Here is a 21,248-nt window from a genome sequence, read left to right as displayed (position 1 = left end):
TTACAGCCAAGCTAACACCTTGAGCTATCTTGCCAGATGGGAGCTGCTTTTCATCAGGAAAGCTGCTTTTCATCAGCTGCAGTCAATTATGCTTATTCATGCAGCAGAACTGAAATGTTTTTACATTTCGCAAGGGCTAAAAGTTGTCTCAGGCTCCCTGCTCTGTCAGGCAGACTGAAGCCCGCTGCACCAGCCCAAGGCTCTGTCTTCCTTGGCCTGAGAAGCAGGTAATTGTGGTGTTTCCCCCTCCCTCCCCAGCTTCACTGGCTCACTAGGTTTTTTTGCTTCTGAACCTGCGCATAGTGGCATCAGTGGATTCCCACTCAGGCTGTGTACTAGAGTGCCAAGGAGAATGCTAATATGCTGCTGCAGCTTTGCAGTGGTACAGACTCAGAGCTACTCTGTGCATCGGGGTGGGGGAAGGGGGAAGCCAGGAAAAGGTGGATGTGGCAGGACAGGGCAAATGAGGCATAGGTAAGACTGAATAGGTGAATGTAGGATCCAGAATTAAATCCCCCTGTGCTGCACTGTGCATTTCCCAGAGTTTTTGGGTTGGTGGCTAATTTTTGGGGTCAATTGCACAAACGGCTCTGGTGCTTTCCCTGGTGCTGGATAGCCTTGATACATAGGTCCTGTTTGCTCCTGGCACATCAGCTCTTCTGTGTGGATGAGTTTATTTGTATCCTTCCCAGGGCAGAATTTCCACACAGCTCCTTTTCCCAATACAAGCTTACCCCCACGGGGTCTGATTTACTCCACTAAGCCCCTGCTGGATTGCTGGCTACCTGCAAGATGCCAGTGAATCAAGATACTCTGGCAAGCTGGGATGGAAATGAGTTGTGGGACGCATTCTCAGCTTCTCTCAAGACCGATAGAAATTAGAGATGGAAAAGACCACCTAGCTCTCCTGCCCCCTGCCAACTGTAAGATTTTTCTCTCTAGGATCAATACATGAATGGTGACTTCCTCCATTAATCCCTGGAGGCTGTCACAATCTAGCCAATAGAGTCTTTGTCCAAGCTTTTCTTGAGTCATTCCGAATTTCTTGGATGTAGGTTTTCTGGGGTTAAATTATTGCCCATAAATCCTTCCCCATTCTTCAGATACTTGGAGATGGCTATCTCTCCACCTTGGCATTTCCCATAGGCGGTCTACAGTGAACAGTTAACCCCGGTTGCTTGGCCTCCAGTCTGAGGAGCTGGGTTAATGAGATCCTCACCGCAAAGCCCGACCTGTATACTTTCCTGTGTGACGGAAGCATATATCCTACAGTTCTTTGTGCTCTAGTGTGTTTTCCTGGTCAGTAATGTCAGTTGCATAAGAACTTGTCTGTCCTTTGGGGTGGGGGGAATTGTGGGAAGCCATTGGAGGACTGTCAGCACTTGAGTGATTGATCCTGTTCTCAGTGCAAAGCAGAGCTTGCCTTCTACCTCACATTCCTGGCTCTGTAAGCAAGCCTGGGTTTAAATCCCCTCCAAATCTGGGTCAGAGATTTTTCTTTGGATGATAGGAGGGTTAAGGCTAAAGCCCAGTAAGAACCCAGAATTAACTCTGCAATGGAGACTTACCCTTAGTCACTGCCTAGCCAGACCTACCGCATTTTAGTGTCACCCTTCCTTAATTGTTTGTGGCTTTGTTGTACCTGTTGGCCCCAGGTTATGAGACATGCAGGTTTGGTGAGGTAATATCTTTTACCAGACCAACTGCTTTTGGTCCAAGGAACGATTACTTCACTCACCTTGAAGCAAAATGCAGGACAATGTAGCACTTTAAAGACTAACAAGATGGTTTATTAGATGATGAGCTTTCGTGGGCCAGACCCACTTCCTCAGATCAAATAGTGGAAGAAAGTAGTCACAACCATATATACCAAAGGATACAATTAAAAAAATGAACAAATATAAAAAGGACAAATCACATTGCAGAACAGGAGGGGGATGCGGGGGGGGGGAGAAGGAAGGAAGGTAAGTGTCTGTGAATTGATGATATTAGAGGTAGGGAGAGTGGGATGTTTGTGAGTTAATGGTATTAGAGGTGATAATTGGGGAAACTGTCTTGGTAATGGGTGAGATAGTTCAAATGTTTGTTAAGTCCTTGTTGGCAAGTGTCGAATTTTAACATGAATGACAGTTCAGAGGATTCCCTTTCAAGTGCAGATGTAAAAGGTCTTTGTAGCAGAATGCAGGTGGTCAAGTCATTGAGAGAGTGTCCTTTCTGGTTAAAATGGCAAGAAAGGACACTCTCTCAATGACTTGACCACCTGCATTCTGCTACAAAGACCTTTTACATCTGCACTTGAAAGGGAATCCTCTGAACTGTCATTCATGTTAAAATTCGACACTTGCCAACAAGGACTTAACAAACATTTGAACTATCTCACCCATTACCAAGACAGTTTCCCCAATTATCACCTCTAATACCATTAACTCACAAACATCCCACTCTCCCTACCTCTAATATCATCAATTCACAGACACTTACCTTCCTTCCTCCCCCCCCTCCCCCCCCCGCATCCCCCTCCTGTTCTGCAATGTGATTTGTCCTTTTTATATTTGTTCATTTTTTTAATTGTATCCTTTGGTATATATGGTTGTGACTACTTTCTTCCACTATTTGATCTGAGGAAGTGGGTCTGGCCCACGAAAGCTCATCATCTAATAAACCATCTTGTTAGTCTTTAAAGAGCTACATTGTCCTGCATTTTGCTTCAACTACCCCAGACTAACACGGCTACATTTCTTTCACTCACCTTGTCATTCTTCCATAAGTCATTCTCTGCTGCTTTCTAACTTTCTTTCTGTTCTTCCTGGAGTTTGCTTGTTTGGCGACAAGGTGCCCAAGCCTGCATGTAGTATTCCAAGTGCTTTTCCATAGATGAGGGATTGGCGCTCCCTGCTTCCATATGCACAGCCAGGAGTTAGTGGCTTTTCTTCTAATTGCTGTCTATTGTAAGGTGTGCTCAGCATTCTGCTTTCTGGGTTTCTCCCATTACTGCACAGCTGCGTTTTCTGTATTATTTCTCTGTAAGTATTAACAGCACTTTTCCAAATTGAATCTCATTCTGTTACCTTACATATTTCTGAGCGTGCTAGAGCCCTTTATATTTCTGCCAGCATTGACATTCCCTGCTCCCGCTGGGATAGTGTGTTCCATACATTTCATTAGCATACCATTTACCTCCTTTCCAATCTGCAATCAAGAATTTAAATTGGACTGGACATTGTTTTGGTTCCTATAGTAACCTACTCTAAGTTCCCCCAGGAGCCAAGCAGAACCTTCTGTGCATCTTTGCTGTGCTTGCAGTGAGGCGTGTGTACATAGTAACAGCCTGTGATTCTTTCCAAGGGGAGTTCTCCTTGTGTCCCACCAGGGATAGGAGGAAGTGGTCTGGCACTTTGGATTCACCAAGAGAGAGTTTGAAACAGTTCTACATAAGTTTAGGTGAGAAGGACCATAACTGATGTGGGGAATCTGAGGGGAACCCATTCTTGCCCCCCTCAGGCACAGTTAAATGACACATTTATCCTTTCCAGGGTGTTCCTTGGACTGATATTCCAGGGATCAGGTCCATTCATTCCCCATATATTTATTATTGTGGCCCCTGGAAATAGGCTGAGTTTCCAACCTTACGATGCGTAATCTTCCTTTGGAGCTGCTCTGGCAGGCTTCTCAGAGCCTCCTCATAAAATGCCAGTTCTAGAAGATTAGGGATCACAGATCATGAAGCTACAACCCTTTCTGACGTTTCCCTGTCTGCTCCATCATAATTACCGGTATCGAGTCCTGTCAAGAGGCTCTGAGGCTCTTCCTATGAGCAGTGCCAGTTGAGTATGGGTGATCTAGTGCTAAAGGGCGGCGGGGGGGAAGGGTTAAAACCCTTCCTGAAATGGAAGGTTGTTTTGCAGTGTGGAACAGGCTATAACAATACTTTCTTTGGGATCCTGACAGTTCTCCCCACAGTTGGATTCCAGCTTGGACTGTGTTTGAAACCATTTGTTCCCAATTGCTAAAGGCTTCTCAATCTTGCTATGGGAATCTGCTCTCCAGAGGCAGGATTGAGCTGACTGTTGGAGATAAACATTTGGTATCTGTAGAAGTGCATTGTCTGTTCATCGGTTTTACACACAGACAGTTCTGTTTTCAATGGTTATCTGGTGGAGTGGCAAATCAGTTGCTTAATGAAGGGACTTACCAAAGAGCTGTGCAAATAATCTATGCTTAGTATAGCTTGCCTAGTTTAAAAACAAGATATTGTCTAACAAAGGAAGCCCCTTTCTTGCACAGGTTTCAGTGACGATGATTTATTTATATGCAATGCGTGAGATGTTACAGTTTGTGACAAGGTTCTTGGATTTCCTGGTAAGCGCTCTGATCAGTTGATTCACAGATGTTTTGTAACAGAGAATCAAACCCTAAGACAAAATGTGCTCAAAGGGAGGGGGCAGGGATATGTCATTAGGAGCCTGAAAAGATATTCACCTCATTTGAGACCAGCACAGGATTGGAACTTCTCAGGGTTGAACAGACTTTTAATGGCTTTATCAATCCATAAATCATATCTTCGTTGAGCTCTAAGCAGCCCTTTATGAAAGTTTACTCATGCTCAGGCCATATTTATTTAACCGTCAGTAAAAATGTTTTGAAATATGCCCCCTTTTTCCAAAGGCTAAATGGAGCTCAACATTCTCCACCTGAGCCAACAACCATTGTTGACCTGGACTCTGGGGGGGAGCAGACATGGGGCAAATGGATAAGGCAGAACGGGGAGGCTCCAAGCAGAGAGCTGGTTTTCGCCCTTGCAGAGCATATGGAGTGAATTCTGAACAGCAGTCGTGGCCCATTTGTTCTTGAAATCGAGGCTGCCTCTGCACTAGCAAAACTAGCTTCTGCTGTGCCCGGAGTCTTGTGGGAATTGTGCCTTTGAGAAGGGACGACACGGATGTTGCAGCTATTCATGCCGCTCCTGGGGCTACCCAGCTGCCCTGGCACATCGGGCCAGTTGAACTGTGAATTTTAATTACACTGTCTAATCAATACCGTGACCTTGGTAACGGACCCATTGCTGCTGTAGAATCTGTTTACTTCAGGTTTGTAGCAGAGCAAGGACTTTGCTGGCCAGGGACACGATGTTCCAATTATTCAAACAGGCAGCATTGTAATGCAGGCTGAGACTCCTGCTGCTGCAGGGGAAGTGGATATTGCCTCTACTGTTCGTCTTGAGAGAATGACCCGATTCCAGTTCCATCCTGGCTCTCCCAATGTAGTGGTGGAGTTCATCAATACCAGAGTAAGGAAGCAGGGGTCTGAACCGATCCTCAAGCTGAGGGAGGTGGCTGGAGTCTGCCTTAGAACAGCCTGGAGGCAGTTTGCTCTGCTCAGTCTTGCAAAGATTCGCTTTGCTTTCCTTTGGCTTGGACCTTGGACCTGGAAACTTCCCCTGGAGCCTGATGTTTTCAGGCCTTCTCCCGAGCCCCCCACCTCCCTTCCTCAGGAGCCAGGCTCAGAATATTGCACATTCTTTTCTGGTATCACAGGGAGAAGGTTAATTCCAAGCTGGGCATGTTTGGAATGAGAGCATTTTGGCAATTCCTATTGAACTTGGATCCAGAGGCTGCTTACATATAGTGGAGCCTCAATCTTCCTGTGTTCAACAGCCTATTGGCCAATGATCTCCGCGCTGCAGGTCCATGGGCCAAGATACAAATTGATTCCTGTTGACTTCTCTTACAGAAGGGGCTAAACTGAGAGGAGGCTGGGCTGATTCTTTCCCCCGCTGGAGGAGGCATTGCTGTTCATGGCGAGTGCTTCGAATAGATGTCTCTATGGGTGCTCCTCTGTGCCTGGAGACTCCAAAGCAGTGACCATGGGCCTCTGTAAGCAGCCCCATGTGCTCCCAAATGAACACACATAAGGAAGCATGGCCGCAGTGTGTCTCAGATCCTTCTCAGTTGCCTGCCTGAGGCAGACCCCAATAGAACAGTGCATGGACCATGTAAGTGGTTTATTCAGATCACTGCAGTCAGCTGCAGCTGCTGAAACTGTGTTGTTGTAACTGTTTAGGTGAGTGGGATACAAGAGCTGCATCTGGAGAGTGAGTATAAATTGGAGGTGATTTGGTCTCTTACAATGAGTTGGTAAAGATGCTGGTTTGTTCCTGTGGAGTGTGGTTGCTGCCCTAGGAGACGGGAGACCTAGACTTCATCCCCTAGACAGCGGGGAGGGCAGGGGCTTAACTGCCTGGGTGGTACTGAATGAAGGGTGAGTGTTCTGTTCTGGTACTGAATGAAGGGTGAGCTGATGTCTGCTATGGGGCAACCAAGGGGTCAAGTCTGGGTTAGCGAGTCCGGGTCAGCCAGATTTGTGCACCTGGCTTGTGGAGTGAAATGAAACTTTCCAATCTCGATAAGATTGCATTGAGCTGTACATAGATTGCATTGAATGGGAGTGAGACCTTAGCCCTGGGACATACCCTCACCTTTGCCTGAACTCTGCATTGATGGTCTGCCAGCCAACATGCAGCTTTAACTCTCTCCCTGGAACAGGACTCAAATGCTTCAGCCTGGCTGGATTCTTATCTTTGTGTAACACATCCTCTGAGGGTATGCAGCTCACCTGATGCTGACAGGCTGCTGCAGAAGAGCCACTTGCATCTAGCCTGTCACTTTGCATGTCAACGAACTTTGTCTTTCTACTGGTACTAATCACAGTGGATTGGCCAAAATCATGTCAGTGGCATGTTCCTCATCTTGGTCCCATTTCAGGCTGTCAATATTGCTGAGCTTTGTTCTCAGTTTGGACACACTGAGAGAGGACAAAAGTACAAGAATGTCACAATGCTCAGTGTCCTTTATATCCAATGGGATAAATATTCATTTGAGGACCCTCAAAGTCTGCTTGGTATTGAAGCTTGTGCACTGGAATGCACTGCTGAAGGTAATGTAAGGAGAGAGCTCACTGGGACAAGGTTATTGTTCTGTTTTGGCATCTCTGGCACAACAGATACATTATCGGGATACATGTACAGCAGTAAATAACTTGTACTGGTGTCTAACTCTGTGACTGGAGAACTAATAAGCTTAGAACATCATGGATACCAAGGGAAGGGAAGTCCTAGTACTTGGGAAGGGAAGAGACTTTTAATCATACTGTATACAAGTTTTTGTTTCTACTAGGGCTGTCAATTGACATGTGTTAATGCCTGCAATTAATGCAGTCCAGGATTAACGCATTAATCGCAGGCATTAATGCTGTGCTGCCCCTTTGAAGTGCTGCTGCGGTGCTTCAAAGGTGGCAGCTCAACATAGAGCCCAGGATCAGCTGGGGGACTCCCCAGCTGACCCCGGGCTCCATGTTGAGCTGCCCCTTTGAAATGTGCAGAGGCGTCATTTCAAAGGAGCAGCTGCGGCACAGCTGAGCCGGGGATCAGCTGTGCGGCAATCCTCCCCAGCTGGGAGGAAAGTTACATTGTTAAAGATTCAGCAGTCTCTTCTCCCTTGTCTAATCTTAGAGTCCATCTTCTAAAAGAGAGGCTCCAGTGTCACTGGGGAAAGCTGGACATGATATACTTAAAATCTCTTACGTGTGATTAGAAAAAGAGAAAAGTGGAAAAGGTCTGTACACATTTCAGGTGGCTTTTCAGTCTCAAACCAAGAAGTGCCCAGATTCGCATCTTGCGTCGTCTATATATTTGAGAGAGTCTGTCTGTCCATTTGTCCCAAGAACAACTCCTAAATGGTAAGAGCTCGGACCACCAGATTCAGTATACAGCTTCCTATCAGAATTACTTAAAGCAACATAAGGGTTTGCTTGTGCCAGGACAATGGGATGTGCCTGGAATGGGATTGCTTCTCAGAAAACCAAACAGAAAAGAGACAGAATCACCAGGCAGGTGAGTGAAAGGGTCTGACCGGGGCTCCTCCCTCCTAGGATTGCTTCAGGCCGGAACCTCCCATCCCTCTCTCTTCTGTTGTGGGTTAAAGCACACCCCCCATTCATACAGGAATGCTGCTGACTGTTCACCTTCATCAGGGAGCAAGGGGAAGGTGCACATGTTGCTGAATTCCTTATTCTGGCTGGGGAGTGGAGGCGGCCAAACGTGGACCTTCCTCCAGCCGGAAGACATGCACCCCTCCGCCAGTTGTGCCCACTGGAGCTGCAGCGGCCATGGAGAGGCCCTTCTCACCTGGCCCCAACCTGCTGCGGTGAGACTGGGCTGGAGTTGTCCTCTCTTCCCAGAGCAGCCTTCAGCCCCCGCCCCACCCTAGAGCCATGGTTCCAATGAAACCTGAACGTTTTTCTTTCATTTTCCAAAAACCAAAACTTGAGTTAAGGGCCCGAGCAGCGCTTGGTGAATCTTCGTGTGCTTTCGTTTGCCTTTAAACGTACTCCCTGCTTGGAGGCTGATTAGCATTATATTGTAGGTCCCTTTGCAATCAGCCTGAACAAGAAATACAGCAACCTTGCTGTGCAGCAGGTTTGGCAGCTCGAAGTAAATGAGACATTAATGAGACACCGATAAGACTTTACTGCCTAAAGGCAAAGATTCAGCTACTATTGCTGCAGCAAGCTCAGCCCAACCCTCTGGGGTGACTGCAAAGCTCTGTATTGAACTCCAGAGGCTGAAGTCAGGAGTTGCTCGCTGACAGGGTGGCTTTGGGCAGCATGTTTTGAGTTTCCACTTGTGGTGCACATTTGCACATGCCTTAGTACACATAAAATGTATTCCACACATGGATGGAAAAAATTAGAGGGAACATTGTGTAGTGTAACTGCTGGGTGGGGAGGGTCTTGTGGTTGGAGAGCACATGTGAAATCCTCAGTTCAAAAGGCATTTAGGCTTTGTCTACGCTGCAGGGTTTTTGTTCAAGAAGCTTTTTGTGGAAGAAATTTTCCGCATAAACTTCTTGTGCAAAAGCGTGTCCACATCTCAAAAGCACATTGCAAAAGTGATGTGCTTTTGCGCAGGAGGACATCCACACCTCATGGATGCTCTTGTACAAGAAAGCTCTGATGGCCATCAGAGCACCTGTACTTTTTCTTATTGGCTCTTTTTGCACAAGAAACCCCTGTTGCGCTAAAAGGTGTGAGTGAATGCTCAAGAACTCCTGTGGAAAAAGGAGTTATTCCTCATAGAAAGAGGTATACCTATACCGCAAAAAGTCCCCTGTTTTGCTGTTCTTCTGTAAATTTTCTTGTGCAAAAATGCGCTTGAGGTATGGATCCTCTGTGGGTTTTTGCGCAAAACCGGCCTTTTTTGCTCAAAAAGCCTTGTAGTGTAGACATATATAGCTTAGGGTTGGACTGTTCCAAAGACCCAGAGGAAGGTAAATGACTAACTTGTAAAACGCCCCCTTCACTCTCTTGGGCCTTGTGGACATTCAAAATTGCACTGGTTTAACTTTTCATGAGTTTAAAAATGGGTTTGGTTAAACGTGGGTGTTCTGAAAGCCAAGTTTGAGTCAGAGGAGGAGTTGGCCTGCATTGTTGCACTAATTTAATGAGTTGCTTTAAACTCTCACCTGAAGTTACATAGTGATAGAAATGGAGCCGTGTTAGTCTGGGGTAGCTGAAGCAAAATGCAGGACAATGTAGCACTTGAATGTAGGCAAAGTGTCAAGTCTCTTTGAACATTCCCTGCCTGGGCATTTAACAACAGGCACACTTTGAAAAATTGATCCCTGTGCCTATTATCGGTACAATCTCCTGCTCTAAAATCCTTCCCAGAGTCCAAGGGCTATAGACTTTATCTCTCCCTTTGGTGGCAAAACTTTGCCTGTTCTTCTTGTGGAATGAGTTACTTTGACCCTGTGGCTTTTTTTAAAGCAACAATTGTTGTTCTCAGTTACTAGTTAACTATCAGACCCTTATGATCACATTTATTTTATTTAATGTTGTGTTCTGTTCATTTTTTTACCTTAATCACCTCTTCACATGTATCATTATGTGACGATTAAAAACCAAAAGCCATTTTTCATCCCATTAACCTTTGTAACTTGCCCGTTTCTTTTATAGAGCATTTAATTCTCATTGGACTTCAGATTCTCATGAAAGCCTTGAAGGAAGAGGAGACTTCTGTTTAGTTCCTGGTTGGGTGTGACACAGGATTCCCAAACTAAAGTCATGAGTCCTGCTCCATAAGCTACCATTTGTGCTTCAGACCGTAATGAAGGTCTCTGAGCAGCTTTTAGCTGCAGTGACACACAGAGCGTGGAGGCCTTGCTGTTAAACACTTAGACCCACAGGGAGTCTGAAATGGCAAGTGTGCTTTGAAAGTAAAGCTACTGGCCCTTGAGTGGAGCAGTGGAGGCCCTAGATTTTCCTAGCTTTGCCTGTGCCCTGCTCAGACGAATCCTTCTCGGATACTTTTAAGGATGATCCATATGATCCCTTCGGGAGGTTGTGGGAAAAGAGAATTGCATAACCCCAGCTAGGGCAGGGTGGGCCCAAGGACTCTGGCCAGGAGCTTGGAGAGAGGGAACGGCTAAGTGCTAACGGTCAGGAATGCTGCCCTGGCACAGCACGGCGATCTTTGATGTACTTGTTGCTTCGCTAACCAGCTTTGTGGTGGTTGGAGGGAGGTGTCTTCCATTCAGGGCACCCACTGGGACTGACAAAGGAGGGTCAGCAGCAGTTCCTGTTCCCAGCGCCAGCAGCCTCAAGTCAGAAGCGTACTAACTGTCTGTGCCATAGCTGGTTGCTGTGGAGGCTCGATGTTACAGCCTCGGGAAGCAACCAGCCATTCAGAGAACAGCAAAGCTGAGGCCTCTGGGACAAGTTACAGCTCCCTGCTCTCAGGACTGGGGAAGAAACAGTTGCTGAATTTCCATCAGTCTAACCTAGCAGTAGCTACCTCACAGCTGACCCTACTTGGAAGGTCTTTAATGCACTGCGTTCAGGGGGAGACAGTCCCCATTAGGGCATAGGACAGGAATTACCTGGAGGACTAGACACGCCCGGGCAGGATAGGTCAGTGGTGGCTGTGGGCTGTGACCATTCCTTCGGTGATTATGCACAGTGTGCCTGACCCATTGTATTTTAAACGGACTCTCCTCTGAAGTGGAGTTAAGATGATTTCGGCTCTGCATTCTGAGCATTGGTTACTCAGGTATGCATAACTGTGTCCTTGGAGGATGGGAGATGGCCACGGATTAACCTGCTGGTCTGCTCCTGTTCTAGACCTAGTAAGAAGCTGCATGGCAGGCAAATTTATGCCTGTCTGAGGATTTAATGGTGCTTGCATATCCAAAATGAGCAGGCTGGAGGGGAACGTTCTTCCCTCCCTCTCTCCTTGTGGCTAGAGTTACTAACATGACAGCTTTCTTCTCAAAATATGTGAATTCAATCACCGTTGAAAAGCTTCTGAAGTGCAAGCCCAAGGAAAGTCTGCTGCTTATGAGAAAACAGTTCCAACCTCCCAGGAGGAAATTGTGTTAGGAAAATGGTCTTTCTGTGGAGTAATTAATCACTGATGATGGTAGCGACAGTTTTCCAGGCCTGTTAAAATCTGTAGCTGTGAATGTGTAAGACGCGGAAACAAAGCTGCAGTTTCCTCTCCTTGCTGCTGGGCTTTGTCTCGGCAAGATTCCATGTTTGTGCCTTGAGGTTACGCTTTGAACTTCTTGAATCCATCATCCCTGGTTTGCTGGCTTAAAGATTTTGCCGGGCCAGGAAAGGAGCAAGGAGGATGGGGATAGGACACTTACCGGGCGCTCTGTGTCCTCTGCTGCTCCCCAATGCTGTGGGAGTGGCAGGGAAAAGCCTCCAGCAGAGCCACTTCTACCTCCACCTGCCAGGGTCCATAGCACGGGTGTTCCCAAATTAGGGACACCTGGGGTACAGAGGTTATAGTGTACTTTCTCTAAAGTAGCCTGGGAAGTGTCAGGCAAGCAGGATACTTTTTGCTTTGCATGTTATCACCAGTAATAACCCCCTGTTGTCAGCCAAATTTCCCCCTTAGATGTTGGCTTTTATCGCAGGGTAGACAAAGCAAGGTTTAGCTTGGCTTCCTGTGTTAGCCAGGTCAAGGTTTGCCGTAGGTCCTCTCTAGAGTTTACCTCAACCAGATAACGGATGTGAAAGTTAAAAACCCTTATCCAAACACTGACTTCCCCTCTTGCTAAATTGTCGTTGGACCCTTGCCTGATATTTCCCCCCTTCCAGTCATTGAAATTGCTGTAGAGTTGCTATATACTACTAATTGAGGGTACATTCCGCTCCTCTCCCCAATTGGTGCTTTGGGATCAGTTTGTACTTAAGCTCCAGTTCATTCTGGGAGAACTGGCACTGGGGCAGGTTTCAGGGTGCCTTTATAAAAACCATATAATAAAACATTAGATTTGTACAGAAATTACACGCAGCAGGTCATGCATAGTCCCCTGTTCCAGGAAAGGTGATTTAAGTTGTCCAAACATGCTCATAATCTCAGAGAACTGGAAAGCCCCCACTATGTCAGTGGCAAAGCCAGACGGCTTTTCATCCCATGAAGAGTGACTGTGTTGCTGGAAGAGTTGGAGGTGTAGGACTGATGCGTAGGAGGTTGATTAGAGCAGCCAGGTAAAGGAACTTACCAGCCCAGATACAGAACCAACTTGCCTGCCTTTTGCCATGCTAATGAAAACCTAAGGACTTGTTACTCCTCTCTCTCTAATGCAGATTTGCCAGGAGTGACTACAGCACTGGATTACTGCCCATCAGCACAGAAGCGGTTAATGTGGCAGTAAGATTGTAGTGTCATGGGGTTGCTCTGTAACACAGCTACACAGTTACCGAGAAGGAAGGTTTCTAATAGCATCCCTGACCTGTGTTTCCAGCATTAGTTTCAAATGGCTAGGTGAGAATAGGGGTCATTTGAGCCTTATCAGCCTTTCATAGGACACAGCACTGTGTCTGGAAAGGTCCAGATGTCTTTCTCTTCTGTCCATCTGCCATAGACCAAGCAAAACTAAATACCACTTGCACTGTCACATGTAGAAATAAGTGATTGTTACCTGGGAAGTATTGGAACAGCCTGACATACAGTAGAATTGCACCAGAGTTTACTGATTGTCAGGGATTGTGGCTTTCGGTGACTGACAAGTCTTGTTTTAACGAAGGTCCTAGATCTATGCTTGTGGTGTGCCTATGCTGGTTGGGGGCTATGAACGTTGCTTAATGCTTGAGACTAGACTTCTGCATATATTGTGGCAGATTTAAAGGTTGACAGATGAGAATCTTTTTTTAAAAGCATCTTCTTGAAATAACTAAGGGTGGTGTGGTCCAGTGGTTAGGTAACTAGAATGGACCTGGGTTGTAGCCTGGCTCTGCCCCGTCTTGCCCAGCAACCCTGAGCAAGTTGCTTCCCCTCTCCGTGCCTCAGTTTCTCCATTTGTAAAATGAAGGTCACATGGACCTTCCTTTGTAAAGTGCTTTGAGCTATATTCATAGAAAGCTGTGTGTACAACTAAGTATTGTGGTGTTCTGCCTACTTACTCCTGACATGCTGGGATTAAAAATATTTGCCTTGCTCTTAAATGCTGTGCTCCACCTAGTTGGAAAAGGCACTTCCCGCAGAGTGAGAAGTTTGGGTTCCAATTCTAGAGATTGCTGTTGGCCTTGGAAGCCCACAGCTGCCTGTGTCCCCAAAGAGAAGGTGGACAGCCCTGCTTTCCAACCTTCTCTGGGAAGAACCGGACTAGTTGGCTTGTGAATCTTATTAGCAAACCTAACCCATCCGAAAGATTGACTTTGTGGCTGTGTTCCACAGCAGTGCAGGGCTGGAGAGATGTGCAGTCAGTATGTAATTGGAGTGTGAGAGATTACAGCGAGGATTTTCCCCTTCATGCCAGCTAGAGATTCCAGCCCATGAATGAGTAGGGTGGCTGGAACTAAGTGGAGGACATCACTGAGCGTGCAGCAGTTAGACCTGTTCTTACTCTGGCTTAGCTAAACTCTCCTGCCCAGCCCCCTCCTTTGCCAGCCAGGAAGCAGCCTGTTAGTTTGCGGAACACCAGGTTTGAAGAGGGTTGGATGCTGGAATAGTGCATTTGATTAGTAAGCTGCTTGCAATGTTTGATCATATTTTTAGACAGGGCAGATGTTGCTAAGCTGTAGAGTTCGGATGAGTGCCATTAAAGCTGGCACAGGGATTACTGTGGTTAATTCAGCACTTGGTTTCTTTAGCAACCAATTTCCCTGGATCCAAACTCATCTTTTTCGAACTGAAAAATGTCGGTGCCAGTGCCAAGACAGGAACCCTTTTGAGAATGAAAAGGGCATTTGCCCAAACCTGATGTAAAGGACCTGCCAGCAGGGGCAGTGTTCGGAATGGGGAAAGCAGCTGGCTGTGCTAGCAGTGAGTGTCCAAGCAGCATCGGCCACTGCAGAGGGGCTGTGTGGGTGAGCGATAGACCATCACGCCACCACTCCTGCTTCTGGGCAAACCTGGGACACCCTTTGAATCAAGAGGATATTCATGGAGAGGAGGGTTTCATTTGAAATCACCATTGGACTAGAAAGAGACTTTCCTATGACTCTGATCATGCCACGGTTACAGTGAACTTGGATGATTTTTGGGACGAGAGCTTCCCATTCTGGAAGTGGTGGCCCAAGCATACGCCAGGCACTGCCTGGCACTCTGACTTCTCCCAGTCCTGACAGCATATCCCGCTTTTAACTCTAAGAACATTCTCAACCCAACATTTTAAGCTGTTTAATGTCTGCAGCCGCTTTGGGGTCACCCTCTCCCATGTTGGTTTGAAATTCTTGGAGGACGTGGGAGCTTGCATTTTTAAAGCTGCTAATCTTTCTCTGTAAAGATATGTCAGTAATGCTGTGTATGAGTTCTCCCTCCAATCAGCTTGAAAAACCCCACACCGCCTTTGAGGAAGATTGTTACAGGCAACAGGCCATGAACACAGTCCAGCAAACTGTTCCTGGACTGAAAATTTAGTGCATTTTTAACATGATTGTCAGCTTGCCAGCTCTTGAAATGCACAGAGTACACCTGATTGTTCCTTATCTTTCAGTCACCAAATATTCTAGGATGTTGTTGTGATGGCCTCTTTATTATTTTCCAACTAAAGTAAATCCGTGTAAGACCTGCAAAAGCAAACTGTGTAAACTATATTTAACCACATTCATCCTACTGCATGTCACATGATGTCTGCAGGGAAATCCAGACTTGAGGACATACCAAATGCAAAAATCCTGATGAGGAGGAGCAGTCTTAAAATTACTCTCTGCGATTACAGCTTTGAAACATTAACAACCTTCTTGGTTGAGTCTAAGATTGTCTTAATCTGCTTGAAGTGCGAGTTAGGGATGTAATAGTGTAGTCTATTAACTGATTAGCAAAAGCCAGTAAATTTTTTAGCAGGCTCCTGGCTCAGCCCTTGCTCACGCTGGATCCAGGAGCTCAGCTCCGCCCTCCACCCACCTGGACAGGGACTGCTGCCACTTCATGCTGCTGCCTCTGTATCAGAGGCAGCAGCACAGGGTGACAGGCAGCTGATCTGTGAGGGGAGCTGGTTTTTAAACTGGCTCCCTTCGCGGACAACCTCTGATACAGAGGCAAGAGCGTGAAGTGGCAGGGGGCTCCTCCGGAGTGAGGCTGGGGTGCACTGGCTGCTGCTCCACCCCCAGGAACTATAGAATAGTTGAGTAACCAATAAGAATTCATGAGGTTAATTGACTATTCATTGACTTGATATTTAACGTCCCTAGTGTGAGGGGTTGTGCTCTGTTTTTTTATGTCAATATTACTGTTTCACTAGTCTGCGTGTGTTTCAAATGATCTGTAAGGTCATTCGATCATTTTGATCACTTCTCTCAAGCTGGGAAAACAAGCCTGTCAGGTGTTTGTCCTTGTTATGCGCTTCCCAGATCCCATGCTCAGTAAGTAGGAATGGTTGGATCTACTGAGTGAGATAAAGCCCTTTTCAACCAGGCCCTCCCCTGTGAAAGTCCCTTCATGTCAGTCCTGGTAGGGACACTTCAGCTACAAGTCTTACCCACACAGTCTTGCAACCACAGGCACCCTTGCTACAGTCTACCTGAGAGATTTCTGTTCTGTTCATATACTTATACCGTCCCCATCACTGGGTTATCGGAGCACTTAAGATGGCTATCCCCTTGAAAGCTTGCTGATGACAGAGCAAGATTGTTGAGCACTCAGATGTTATCAGTGCTCCCTGCAGGGTTTCTCTGGTTACAGCAGCACAGCTGCTCACTGGCCTGAACCGCTGGGAGTGTTCCATCCATTGTGTATTTGGGCTCAGTGGGTGGACAGGTTCTCCTTGGGGTGGGTCGTCTTGGATGAAGTATTTATTCCTCACCTTGAGGGCCATCTCAATCTGCGCCTCCCCACTTCTGAGAGCATCCCAGGAAGCAGTTGGTTTTAATGGTTTTGCGTGTCTGGTTTGCTGAGTAGAACCCCCCCTAATATCACCTGTCTGGACTTTTTAATATTCTCTTCAGGCCTCTATTCTAACTGTGGTGCATCCTGGCTCCGTGGGGCGCTTTGTTAATCTGCACTCCTCAGGGTGATATTTTATCCCTCCTCAGAGGTGCGATTAAATCACATGCCTTCCCAATCGATGAAAAGGTCAGACAGGGCCACAGATCATTTTGCGAGGTTTGTCATCTATCAGACTCTGCTTTTGCAGCCTGTAGAAATGAAGTATAAACCAGAATTTGTAGGCTTTTTAAAACCAGATTTGCTTCCCATTTAAAGAGTTTCTGTGGAAAATGTTTTGAAATACCATGCCCAGAACTTGTACTTGTTTCCCTTCCACATTTCTCTCGCTCTGACCATACTGCGTGTTCCACAAGCTGAATTCTGAAGCAGTTTGGCACTAACTAGCAGGTCTGCTCTCTGCTCGGCCCCTGCAGACTAGGATTTTAGGAGATAGCAGAGAAAGATAAAGTCCTGAACTGAGTCTCACTGCAGGCTGAAGTGGAAGGAGAGGCCAGCTAAGAGCTCTGATTACAATCGAAACATCTGTAAAAATAGCAGAGGAAGCTGAACATTAATGCAGTGTCAACTACTTTTTGTTGAAATGTTCTTTCTTTTCAACTTTCACCCTGGTGTGTCAGGTCCTCCTGGCATGTAATTTTGGGGTCTGTAGTGTTTTTAGTCCACAGGATGCTTGTTTCCTGGGGTAAATGTCTTTGGAGGTAGCCATTCCCACTGCTCCAGCTTGTATCTCTTGAGCCCTGCCTGGGTACAAAATTGATATCCACGTCCATATCAGCAAAAATGAGCTGTGGATATCTGCCACCACATAGGTGGATACCTAGAGAGATACAGTGGATATCCTCAGATTTGCAGTGCTCTGTGTCTCCCCACTTGCCTGACTCTTTTGCCATTGCATCTTCACGTGCTACCCAGTCTAACCAAATCCGTGTCTAGTGTGAATGCCTAATCTACTGTAAGAGTGACACTGCTTTTGTCCCCACTGGCTTGGGCTGGATGCCACTGGGTTTGCCTAGAAGGGATGACCGCCCAGTGTCCTGCGTTTTTTGTGGGGTTTTGGCTCATCTCTCGGGGCGCCTAGAAATGTTTCAAGGAGATGTTTCAAAGCTTGCAGGGAAATATGCTGGATCTTTGCTTAACCTGTCTGCATTAACCAGGCTGGAGAGAGAATAGCCATTGAGCAAAGTGTAACTTTGGGTCCTTGGGAGGCAGAGCTGTTAACTCTGGAAAGGGACCATTGAGTAGTGCTGTTTTGTTACTGAAGGAGCTGGGGCGGTGAAGGGAGCCCATGGACAGAACAGTCTGAGTCATTAGAGCAGTTCCTGTGAAGTTCAGCTGTAACTTGCTCCTTTGCAATCCTCAGCAAATCCAGTTTGCGGACGACATGCAGGAGTTCAGCAGGTTCCCAACGAAGACTGGTCGCAGGTCCTTGTCTCGCTCCATCTCTCAGTCTTCCACTGACAGCTACAGCTCTGGTAAGTGAGGGCCCGCTTCCTCCCTGTCACCAAGCCCTGCTCTGGTTTCCATACGAACGCCTCCCTGCTGGAACTGGAAGCACCCAGCTTGCCCTTTGCACCAAGTGGCCTGGACCTCCGCTGTCCCTAGGCTTTGCAATGACACGGAAGGTCCTGAAAACTAGACTCTTGCTCTTGTCTAACGTGCAGGTAAACCCAGTGTGTTGCTGGGTAAGAGACTTACTGGGCTTCCTTCACCCAACCCAAAAAACACCCCCTTTGAAGTTGCTTGCAGCATTTTCAAGCAGTTTTGAAAGAGTTATCAAAGCAGCTCCACTTATAGAACGTTTCATGTTCTGCTAACTTGTCAAACCATCTGGTCTATGTTGGTATTTACACCCATGAATGATTAATTTGTCAACAGAGAAGCCTTTAAGAAATTAGAGAATTTAAATGCAATGTTCTCATTAGATCTCTTTCCCTTGCATCCTTGGCACCATAGAATTGCAGCCTTGTGCTAGCACATCACAGGAAGTGAAACTAATCAGAAATGTATCTGGGTAAAAGACGAATGGCTTTTGGAGCCTCTGAGATTCACCTGTTGTGTTTCTTTCCTGTTTTAGCTGCATCCTACACAGACAGTTCTGATGATGAGGTCTCCCCACGAGAGAAACAGCAAACCAACTCCAAGGGCAGCAGCAACTTCTGTGTGAAGAACATCAAGCAGGCAGAGTTCGGGCGCCGGGAGATTGAGATTGCTGAGCAAGGTATCTTCTGAGCTAACTGGACTGTATTCCTGTGTTCCATTCTTGTCAGCTGCAGGAACTCAGAAGCATTTAAGGTTCTGATGGATATGGATTGGGAAGCTTGACCAGTGAAGATCTCCAAATGCTTTCCAGACAATAAAACTTATAGCACCAGCCAGTCCATCTGTTGTAAAAAACCGCGACTTGTATCTTCAAGTGGAATTTGATGGTGTGTGGCAGGTTCAGGGATGGGTGAAGGACCGTGCCTTCAAACTCCATCTACCCACACATTGACCGCACCATGGAAGATGGAAAATACCCCATTGTAAAGGGGTTTGCAGAGTGACCATCTTGGGAGGAAGGAAATGCATTAGAATATGTGCTAAGCTTTAAATGCTCGCTTTGAAATGCCCCCCTCTGTTCCTAGCCATGTGCTAGTCTGGCAGCATGGAGAGGGAGAGGTGCAGGACTTGACCTGGTGTCCTGCCACAGAGGTCTGTGTGGAGAGTAATCACTGATGGACACAGACCTTGTTAAAAACCCTCTGTTCCTTTCACAGACATGTCTGCTCTGATTTCACTCAGGAAACGGGCCCAGGGAGAGAAACCTTTGGCAGGAGCTAAAATAGTGGGCTGTACACATATTACAGCACAGACTGCAGTGAGTACTCCTTGGGCTTGGGGCTTTGTGGGTGCAGGGGAGGCGGAAGAACAGAGCCTGGCTTTTCCTCTTCTCTCTCTCATCTGTGCCGATAATCTTGGGAACTTTCTCAGCCCTGGGAGCATACAAGGAAGTGCTTCAATACTGCATTGACACACATGAGCAAATTGTCCCCACTTTCCCCCTGCCCCAAGGAGGGTGTGCGTAACTGCTTCGCAGCTGCATTTTCTAATATGGCTGCTCCGGGGGCCAGTCAGCAGATGTTTCCACTCTCCAGTGGAGATGCTCTGTGGTTGAGTCACTGTCCCCCTCTGCTCTGGGCTGCAGTTCCCTTAATCGGCACTGTCATTACCGCTGCCTCTTGGGCTGACTGTTGGTTTGCGTCTGTGTCCAGGTGTTAATTGAGACTCTGTGCGCGCTGGGGGCTCAGTGCCGCTGGTCTGCTTGCAACATCTATTCCACGCAGAACGAGGTGGCTGCTGCCTTGGCGGAGGCTGGTGAGTGCAGTGTGAGCAGCGGGAGGGGATTGATGGAAATGCAGCTTGTGCTGGTTTTAAATTGCACTGCCAGTATTCCTGTAACTACCGTGCACGCCCAGAGGCCTGTGACTGCTACTTCACGGCCCCCTCTGGAACATTCCAGGGCTACTTGGGCACAACTAGATTCCCCCTGGACAAGGTCGTCCCAGAGCCGGAGGGGTGGGTTATAACACGGGCTTGCTCTTGACCAGGCTTGCTGTTCAGCTCTGCGCAGAGGCGCCTGTTTTCAGCACTGGCTATTTCTGTTAGCGTAGGCTTAAAGAGCTGGGGGAGTCTAAGAGCGTAGGAGCCATCTCACATGTGTTAGCCCAGGCCTCGGTGTCGGCGGGCCTTGTTCAGCGCCCTCCCGCACAGCAGCAGCAAATGACTGGATTTTTCTCCTCCCTAGGTGTTGCTGTGTTTGCCTGGAAGGGGGAGTCAGAGGATGATTTCTGGTGGTGTATTGACCGTTGTGTTAACATGGATGGTTGGCAGGCCAACATGGTAATGGGAGCATTTCCCAGCCTTTCCTGTGCTCCGCCCACGCACAATGTTCCACTGCCTGTCCTCCCTCCCAGAACACAGCTTAGGTTTCCAAGAGCTGTTGCTAATGGCAAATAGATTAGATTACCTTGTGATTTTTGCTGAATATCCGGCCGCTCTCTTGTGCCACCAGTCCCTCGGTGTATCAAGAGGGATATCCAATTTAGATGAATCGACTAATCAAATAATGGAGGAAATTTGCATTGACTATCCGAATAGTCGCTAAGGGCGCCTCTGTCTTTGAAATGTAGCGGAAGCCCTGCTGGCTCTCGCTACATTTCAAAGGTGGAAGCGCCACAGGGAGCACGGAGCTAGCGGGGGTCTCAAGCAGTCCCCCACTGGCCCCATGCTCCCTGCTTTGGAAATGCACAAGATCCCCTAAGCAGGGAACATAGGGCCAGTGGGGGAATGCTGAGTCCCCCTGCTCGCCCCGTGCTCCCTGCGGCACTTCTGCTTTTGAAATGCTCTTCCCCTCTGCAGCCCTGCCCCCCCCAGAGATGGTGCTGGGGGGAATTGGCTTGTAAGTGTATCCGTGGAGCATTTTTCTCCTCTATGCCGGGCGGGGTTGAGTGCTACTCAAGAAGGGGAGTCCCCAGAGATCGAGTGTTTTAGAGCCTGTGACTAGACAGCCCAGGGTCGCTGGAGGAGGGGAGACTTGTAGGGTCTGTGAGTAGGCAGAATTCTCAAGAGGCCGATACCCATTGTAGGTAGTGGGGTATATGCCACTCCCATAAGAGCCTGACTTAACTCACACTGGAGAACAAACCAGTCCCTGTGCTGCTCAGCTCCACAGAGCCATGTGGAGGTTCCTATGAAATTTGCATGAAGTCCATGGGGTGCTCTGTTTTTTGGAGTCTGCTCCCTAACTGGTATTTAT

The 21,248-nt window shown here is 47.4% G+C and overlaps 1 protein-coding gene across 1 annotated transcript in view; it reads left to right on the top strand.

Moving 5' to 3' along the window:
- Nucleotides 1-21,248, top strand: part of AHCYL1 (adenosylhomocysteinase like 1) — a 37,509-nt gene that overhangs the window by 5,493 nt on the left and 10,768 nt on the right. Inside the window, exons 2-6 of the mRNA XM_075916023.2 lie at nucleotides 17,814-17,925; nucleotides 18,528-18,671; nucleotides 19,210-19,310; nucleotides 19,705-19,807; nucleotides 20,238-20,332. Coding sequence (XP_075772138.1) covers nucleotides 17,814-17,925; nucleotides 18,528-18,671; nucleotides 19,210-19,310; nucleotides 19,705-19,807; nucleotides 20,238-20,332 — 555 coding nt within the window. The remainder of the gene's footprint in view (nucleotides 1-17,813; nucleotides 17,926-18,527; nucleotides 18,672-19,209; nucleotides 19,311-19,704; nucleotides 19,808-20,237; nucleotides 20,333-21,248) is intronic.

This window comes from Pelodiscus sinensis, chromosome 27, assembly GCF_052426305.1.
Source record: "Pelodiscus sinensis isolate ZL-2025 chromosome 27, ASM5242630v1, whole genome shotgun sequence".
Classification (NCBI taxonomy): domain Eukaryota; kingdom Metazoa; phylum Chordata; order Testudines; family Trionychidae; genus Pelodiscus; species Pelodiscus sinensis.
The sequence above is the reverse complement of the archived record's forward strand: the minus strand, read 5'-3'. Positions and strand labels throughout refer to the sequence as shown.